The sequence below is a fragment of the Lytechinus pictus genome, chromosome 15 (genome assembly GCF_037042905.1).
Source record: "Lytechinus pictus isolate F3 Inbred chromosome 15, Lp3.0, whole genome shotgun sequence".
NCBI classification, from domain to species: domain Eukaryota; kingdom Metazoa; phylum Echinodermata; class Echinoidea; order Temnopleuroida; family Toxopneustidae; genus Lytechinus; species Lytechinus pictus.
In genome coordinates, this window is record NC_087259.1 from 12,366,149 (window position 1) to 12,375,030 (window position 8,882).

An 8,882-nucleotide genomic window follows, 5' to 3' on the forward strand; every position below is an offset into this window, starting at 1 on the left:
CCCCATTTGTCAGGACTGCCATTCGCAATTTGAGAGCAGGGCTGTCCACTATTCCTTTCATAGGGACCCTTGTTTGCAAGGACCATTACTAATGATAAGAGAGAAGTGTAATTCATAAAGATCTGTAATTCACAATACAATAGGAGAATCACTTTTCTTCACTTGGAAAAGTACAAATTAAGAGGGTTGCCACAGTGTATTCTCGCTGTAAAATGGGGATGTTGGTGGTTAAAATCATATAACAGATTGCCACCCCCACAACCTACCCAACCCTGAACTTTTACCCTGCCTGGATTTAGCCTTTACCCGCTGGCGGATCCAGGGGGGGGCACAGCCGGCCCTTGCCCCCCCCTTCCGAGAGGCACGATTAAAATTTGTAATGTAAAAATGCTGTTAAAACAGAAGTGTGCCCCCCCCCTCCCTTTCTCCCTTTTGAAAGTGAAGACCTTTTTTAATTTTTTTTGCTTGTCAAATTTTTTCATGGACAAAATCCCTTAAATTTGTGGTTAAAACCTTTTTTTTTGCTTGTCAGATTTTTTCATAGACAAAATCCCCTTCACCTTTGGTTAAAACCCTTCTTTTTTTTTTGGGGGGGGCTTGTCAAATTTTTCCTCAGGAAAATGTCCCCCCCCCCCCTTTCAAAGAATCCTGGATCCGCCCCTGCTTTTACCTGATGCTTCTAGAACTTGAATCTTAATATCACTTCTTTCCTTCTGTAGAAGATGAGCAGCAATGAGCCCTCCCAGACCTCCTCCAACAATGATCACATCATAAAGTTCAGCCATCGTTCAAAACAAGCAACTGAAGAAAAAAAATATTAAAAGATGAAGGCTATAGATATCCATTTAATGTTATCTATATACATAATTACGTATATTAGGCCTGCACCATACACAAGATTGTACAGTACTATTTGTGCACCTATTTGCATGCAAAGAATTTTTTTCACATATCAGATCTAGATTATCCGAATGAGTGGAACAGTCCCCAGGGGGTATAAGATACTTTTTGGATGTGGATTTGTGCCTCTGCCACTCTAAAAAACAAAGCAATACATGTAGGCCTATCTCCTTGCTCAAAACAGGGGCTATAAAGAAGCTAAATGGCTATTTAAAGAAATACATTTTTCAGGGCCTAGGGAGTTAAAGAGCTTTGGGCAGAGCTAATTTGGAGGGTTTAAGGAGCTAAAAATTAATTGGCAAAATCTCATTGTGGATGGTCTAGAACAGCGCTTCTCAAACGGTGGGCCACAAAGCTCTCTCAGGTGGACCGCAAGAAGCTCCAGAGGGAGAAAAACTACAATATATTTCACAGACTTGTCTGATCAGTCAACGTGGCCGGTCAAACAAAACCAATGCACGTTTAGGTATCATTCATGTTGCAAAGCATGCACATGCACACTATGATGGTTTCAATCTAATTTTAATGTGAACCTCATGTGCATGCATAATGTGTATGTACATATAGTTAATTGTTGCCCATTTACCGAACATTTGCGAATGCAGATCAGTACTCAAATTGTTTGTTTCAAATGTGCTTCAGAACTTTGTGTTAAAATTTCACGAAACATTTTTGCATCAAACTGGATGTTTTCTTAAAATTCTGGTAGGTGGGCCTCAAAAAAAAATCTGAGAGTCAAAGTGGTCCTCGAGTTAGAAAAGGTTGAGAACCGCTGGTCTAGAAGATCCTGGTAATAAATGTCAACCTCAAAGACTCTGAACAGTAGAACCAACATAGACAGCTGGCAGCCGTCTGTTTTGAGGAGTTTTTTAACATTTTTTTTTTCATTTCTTCTCGTACACAGATGGCTTGCGATCGTGCAGCCGCCATCAGGAGATTAACAATGCAAAATCCCCCGACAGGGCTCATCAATTTTTGTCTTTATTTCATTAAAATATATGAAAACTGGACCAAAATAAACGGAGGAAGAAAGCTCCACCCACTTCCTTGCTTCCTGCCCAACCCTCAAACCCCAACGGTCTGTTCTCATTCAACATGTCCTATCTCTAAGCCTCCCTGCTTCAGTTAGCCAAGCCTTCACCTCTGCTCATCCCCTCATCCTTGCCACTAATATCTTATTACCCTCCTCGCCACTCCTAGTACCAATGAGGTCCAAACATTAACATGTATGGACCTCATAGGCGACAATGCGTTAAAAACAGGTTAGAAGTCCTGCACCCAAGTATTTTTATGATATTAGTGATTATTACTCGAAAAATGCAAGCTTTGTCCTCATTTGTTTAGCATTTATTAAAAAATTACCCATTAACTATAATCCTACTCATACTTTAAATGTTATAAAATAAAGGGAAACTTACATTTGAGTCCTTTTTCGATCTTTTCTTGGCAGTCAGTCCGGTCCCGTCGAGTGCGATCAAAGCGGTACGAAGCTGATTTTCAGATCACGTGATACGAGTAGTCATCACCTGATCGATCGACTATCCTTTTTTAAAGACCGCAACAATTATAAATTTTATTATAAAATATATATAGAATAAAAAATTGCATGATATTATATATATTTCTACAATTAAAAATATTTTGTGATATGAATTTAATATTTGACGTAAAAATCGCTATTTAACAAAATATTTATTAAATATTTATTGGACACAGTGCAAAAAACCTAACAATTTGGCCGCGTTCTTAACAACTATCGTAAGGGGCGCTCTATTTATAAATAAAGTTGCATATGTAGCTGTCTACCGCGACAGGAACAGCCGCAGAATTGAAGCCAGAAGCGTGGGAAATTGCCAGAAAATTCAAGAAAAGAACCGGTGAGTACCGATTTAACAGTAGGCCTACTAATTTATTAAGTAACATTTATTGAATCATTACAAGATTTATTTTTTAGTAAAACAAAGCTTAGTTCTAAGCTAGGGCGGCCCAAATGCGCGTGAGTGGAGTCCCAGTTTATTAGCACGGGTAAGTGACTATTGGGGTGTCGCCTAGAGTGCTCCTCGCACCTATCTGTCACTCTTACTTCTTAGTCTTGCTGCCAATGTTATGACCCACTGCCTCAGATACATTCTTAAAATTCATCATATTCGCTTAGAGAAATTACTTCAACACAACAACCAACCTGCGGATAGCCGCTGATCCTCGAATACCGGGGGAAGAGCAACAAAGAAGAAGAAGATATGTTATGTGATAATAAAAATAAGTTCGCGGCCCGGCCACGTCACGGTCATTCTCATGCCTGTGGTTCGGCGGGCGAACGGACGTTACTTTCGACAAGTCAAGAATATTTAGTTATGTTTAATTTTGTGCATTTAAGAATTTTTCACTTTGAATAAGTTATGGCTTAAGTAATTACGGTACCTTTAATCAATTCTGAATTTACCAGCAGGAGCAGTAACCAGGTCGAAATTATTAAGTTAGCAGATCTGTCCCTGTCTGTCCCCGGTTATCAGCTGACTGTTTGCTACATGTTGTAGCTAATACCGGTATAGCGTTATATGCTCGCGCTCGCTCTCGTGTAATACCGGTACGTAAGCCTAGCCTAGGAACGAACCGGTACCTATACCGTGTATGTATCGCTCGGCCAATGATCCGCCGCGGAGACTGGGCGATTTCGATGCGCCGCGCCCGAGAAGACGGTGGGGGGGGGGGGGGCTGATTCAGCCTCCTTATTTTTTTATTTTTGTTTCACAATCATATTTGATTCCATCCTCATTGTACGCAACATGTATAACATGTGAAAATTATGAATAACACAAAATCATTCGTATAATTGAATAATAAAACAGTGTTAGATAAATTTTTGTTTTCATTTATCATAGAGTCTTAATTTGAGGAAGTTATACCGGTAATGAAAAAAATTACACAGACACATCCCACAAAGGAAAACACAAACTCCGCCACGCTTACCATTCAACCCCCACCCCGATAAAGCATAAGAGATCATGCAATGAAAATGAACAGAACACTTGTTCAATTTTGGACCTACTCAGTCTTTTTTTACCCTTGATGAATTTAATGAATATACAGTATGAAATATCATGTGCATTTAGTGTATTACAGTGCAATTGTAGAAGTATTTCCAAGACTTGATAGTTATACCTTATTTCTTGATTCTATATACAATTCTCAGTAGGCCTATAATGGGCATCACAGAAACATGGCTCAAAGAGGCAGATTCTTTTTATGATATTGAGAATCATTCATTTTTAGCTAAGGGTAGGGAATCTAAAACTAAAAGAGGTGGTGGAATTGCATTTTATATTAGAAAAGATTTGAATTTTAAATGTAGAGATGATTTAGATTTGAATAATGCATATTTTGAATCTTTATTTATTGAAATTAATAATTCTAATAAAAATAGTATTGTTGGAGTAATATATCGTCCACCAAATCAACCAGTGCAATCTTTTACTGAATCGTTTGATGAAATTTTAAATATTGTAAATAGAGAAAATAAATTATTGTATTTAATGGGCGATTTCAATTTGATTTGAAGTCACAACTTGCCAAAAGGTTCAAGAATTTATTGATCTTTGCATGTCCTGCAACATATATCCACTTATTCATACTCCTACACGGGTAACCAATCATTCAGCTTCATTGTTAGACAATATTTTTACCAATGATTTAGATGAAATATCTGCTGGTGTCATCCTAGGTGACATTAGCGATCACCTTCCAGTTTTTTCCATTTCAAATCTAAAGCTACAGCAAAAAAAAAACCCATCCATTTATGAAACGTACTTTCAGTATAGAAAACAAAAATCTTTTCATTCAGAAAATGAGTAATGTATCTTGGAGTGTTAAAAGCTCCGATCCCAATGAAGAATGCAATATATTTTTACAAAAATTCTAATTAAGAATTATGTTTTCCACTGAAATGTTTTGTGAAAAGGAATTTCAAAAATAAACCATGGTTTAAGTAAATCATTGCGAAAGCTATGTAATAAAAAATGGTGTTTATATAAAAAAGATCTAAAAGAAAAAACTCAAGAAAAATTTGCTAAGTATAAAAAAATCTGAAATATGGTAAATTATGAGATCAAAAAGGCAAAAAGGGTATATTTTAAAATGGGCGTTGTGGCGTGCACCTGTAATCCAAGCTATGTGGGGAAGTTACAAATTGATGCAGAGGTTCGAGGTTCGAGCCCTGGTCACGTCTTTCGGATGGTGACGTTAAAGGTCGGTCCCAGACGTAAATAATCATATCTGATTGATACACGTCTGACAAAACTCAAATACACACACACACACACACAAAAGCAAATTCGAAAATGCTGCGGGTCATCAATAATGTGTTAGGGCGGAGTGTGAAAAAGACATGTATACCAAGTGCAATTCAATGTAATGATGAAACAATAAATGGGACAGATGCATGCAATGCTTTTAATAAATATTTTGTAAATATAGGTCACTTACACTATCTACTTCCTTCACTGATTCTTGGGACTTTATGCAATATATAAATAGAAATGAATCAACAATGTTTTATACTCCATATAGTCCCATTTATTCCAATATGAATTTGTTTCCACTTTCCAAGATATTTCCTTTAAAAAGGTAAGTTTCATCAGCACATTTCTCCCACAAAGTTTTAATTACATTGCATTAAAAAAATACATGTTGATATGTTTCCAGTGGCGTAACAGGCGGGGGGCAGGTAGGGAAGCTGCCCCCCTGACGGATTTCATCGGGATAATAAAAAAAACGGGAAAAAGAAAAAAAGGGACGGAGAAAGAAAGGGAAAGGGGGAGGAAAGGGGAAAAGGAAAGGAGGAAAAGGAAAGGGAAAGGGAAAAGTGAAAAAGAAAAAGAAGATTTTTTTTTTATGGAAAAGGAAAAAAGCGGGAAAACGTACGAAAGAAGAACATTTGACAAAGAACAAATCATTCCAAAATAGGCTTATGTAATGCAATAGCATGATGGGAAATAAATTAACATATGACAAAATGGCAAACAATAGCGGGAAATGAAGGTAGAATGGAATTAGTCAAAAGCTAATTTAGAAAAAAAAAAGAAAGGGGACAAGAAAAAAAAAAAATACGACCGGGCTGCTGAGGATTGAAAATAAAGAGCGGGAAGATGGACTGCACGCAACATTGTGCTATAAGCTTGCTAAATTTTATGCAAATAAGCTACCGGGGCTTTGCCCCAGACCCCACGCAGTAGGGGCTCTTCATCTATAACCATCAAATGGCTCTATAACGCCCCCGTTCAATCACGTTCAATCACTGGCGTACAGGCGAGGGGGGGGGGGGGGTCTTGGTTCCACACCCAAGAGGAAATAAAAGAAATTATAGGAGACAACGTATAATGAAATGAATGGAAACAAAGAAATGTGTTTTTTGCTGAATATAATGGAAAAATCTATCACATAATTAGAATTTAATTTCAATAGGCAAATTTTTTTTCCAGCTATAGCTTTGCGCGCTGGCGACTTTTAACAAATTCAATTTAATTCAAGTCACTTTACTCACATCCATTATATTATAAAAAGGTACAATATACAATACTATATAAACAAAAAAAAAACAATACATAAAAATCAATATAATGACAAATATAAAGAGTAGAACCAACATGCAATGGATGTAGGATTTAAATTTTCCCACATTGCTATGTTTTGCCCCCTCAAATATATTTGGTTCATTACGCAACTGGGTTGAATAAATGTGTTGTGTAAAAGCTATATTCTGTATATACCCGCGATTTGATTAAAATAGCGGCAATCTGCGAGGTTTAAATGGCTTTGATATCAAAAAGTTCTGGGGGCTCCGCCCCGGACCCCAACCGCACAGCACTGCCGTATATGAGTATGGAAGGGTTGGGCCATTGGCCCCCAAAAGTTCTACAAACAAGAACAAATAAAAAGGAGGAAAGAAAAGCAAAGGAAAAGTGTAGGATATCATTTTATTTACTGAATATAATTTCAAAATATCTCAAAGTTAGATTCTCGCTCGTTCCGCTCGCTCGGGACTTATATTAAGCAGCTTTTTAGCACATGTGTCATACTGCGCCCCTCGTTTTTTTTTTTTTACTCTTCACGCTACTGCCGCAAAGAATCCTGTTCACAGTGGCGTACAGACCACACAAAAAAGAAGTGGAAAGAGAGAAGAGTGAAATATATTATTTTATGGATATCATGTCAAAATCTATCACAAAATTGGATTTTTGTATTAAAAAGGTCAATTTTTTTGCTCGCTCGCACCTTTTTTTAAAAGATAAATTCTGCCCGATATACGCAATATCTGGCCCTCTCAAAATAGTCGCCTCATTACACCATTACACCGTTACGCCTGTTCATACCACGATATGACCGGGAAATTTTGCCCACCCCCCCCCCCTGGCCACCGACCCTGTTACGCCGCTGAATTAGACTCATTATCTTTGCCATAATTTTCGAATTATCATTTCAAAATCCATTTACAAAGCATTAATTTACTTGAATTGTTGTGTATTTTCATTTGATTATGTTCTTCAAAGGTTATGGTGCATTTGAAAGACATGAATCTTTTCCTAATATCGTCCTGTCAAGCACCATGGCCCTGGGAAGCGGGGGTGCTGAAGCACCCCCCAAGATTTCCCTGTGGGTACTGCGTGTATTATTCATCATAGGCAGCACTCCCTGGAAAACCTTCGTGTGCTGAAAATTAAACATGAAGTGAACAAGAATTACCTTAAATTTGTAGCAAAAACCTTTTTTTTCCCCTTGCTTGTCAAATTTCTCTTCATCACAAGGAACTGAATTTATGAGTGAAAACTTGTTTTTGCATATCAAATTTAAACCAGCACCCCCTGTTACAAATTGTTCCCCGCACCCTGTCAAGCACACAATTTTACTTATCCATTGAATCAATGTCCCGTTGACAATAGGATTCATGCATTTCAAAGGCACCATAACCTTTGTTTCACATAATAAAAAGATTTTAATAAATTAAATTACAAGCTCGCCCATTATTATGAAAGTCTCCCAATCTCCTTACTTGGCATGCTTGGGTTGACAAACATTTTTTTTCTTACTTATGAAGGAATGCTAAAAGATAATGAAAATACAAAACAATTCAAGTACATTAATGTTTTGTAAATGGAATTGAAAGGATAATTCGAAAATTATGGCAAAGATAATGAAAAGCTTAAAAAGAAGTCTACTGACTAGCAAGCCCAGATGTCCGATCGTCAATGTTTTTTTTCTTCATTTTCTGCCATTTGGCGCAAGCCTTTTTTGGAACACCTGACAAAAATGTTCCCTGTCCACTCAAGTATGAACGAAACTAATGTTTTTAATGGCAATTGGAAGATAAGTCTTCAGAGCATCTATCGACATCAAAATCTACATATCATAATTTAAAAGAAAATTTTGATAGACTTTTCAAAACTGCCCGGTGTTTTTTTATACGCACTGTATAGATTCAAAGAAAACGATCCATTTGCAAATTAAGTTTCGTCCCGCGGCTTTGAATCTGAGACGAACAGAGATTAAAGAGCGTGTTTCTGCTGTTCGTGACAGGCTAGGCATTTAATTGCCTTTTTCATGTGACCATACATATTCTACCCCTCCCCCAGGGCCCCGGGAACGATTTTTGACTGGGGGTGCTGAGGCCTAAATTCAGGGGCAGATCCAGCTTTGGCCAATGGGGGGGGGGGGCGCGAAAAAAAAAATCACCCATATTTTCCCCGATTGGCCGCTCAAAGTTGATTTTTGTTTGTTTATTTGAAGGGGTATTCGTAACAGTCACTTCTTAGCTATATTCTTATAAAACAAAATATTATAATAATCTCATATGTATATGTAAGTGCGAGCTATTTTTTAAAATTTTATGTATTTTTGCTTGAAAAATGAACATTTTGGGCAATGTTTGTGGTCCTGAGCAAGACACAAAAGTTAGTCGTGGAGACGATACATATTTCAACAATCAAATA

The 8,882-nt window shown here is 37.3% G+C and overlaps 1 protein-coding gene across 7 annotated transcripts in view; it reads right to left on the reverse strand.

Annotated features, from left to right (window-relative positions):
* LOC129278358 (amine oxidase [flavin-containing] A-like) overlaps nucleotides 1-3,549 on the reverse strand; it is a 28,521-nt gene extending 24,972 nt beyond the window's left edge. For 2 of the 7 annotated variants that reach the window (XR_010295774.1, XM_064109944.1), the window contains exons 1-2: nucleotides 3,322-3,549; nucleotides 671-801 (exon numbers count right to left, since the gene is read on the reverse strand). Coding sequence is in view for 4 of the 7 variants with exons in the window: in XM_064109944.1 (XP_063966014.1) it covers nucleotides 671-785 (115 nt within the window). In the remaining 3 variants the exon portion in view is untranslated. Of the gene's footprint in view, nucleotides 1-670; nucleotides 802-2,318; nucleotides 2,444-3,082; nucleotides 3,174-3,321 lie in introns of those variants that run through there. The other 5 variants (XM_064109947.1, XM_064109946.1, XM_064109948.1 and 2 more) reach the window with 5 other exon arrangements.
* Nucleotides 3,550-8,882: the final 5,333 nt, after the last annotated feature.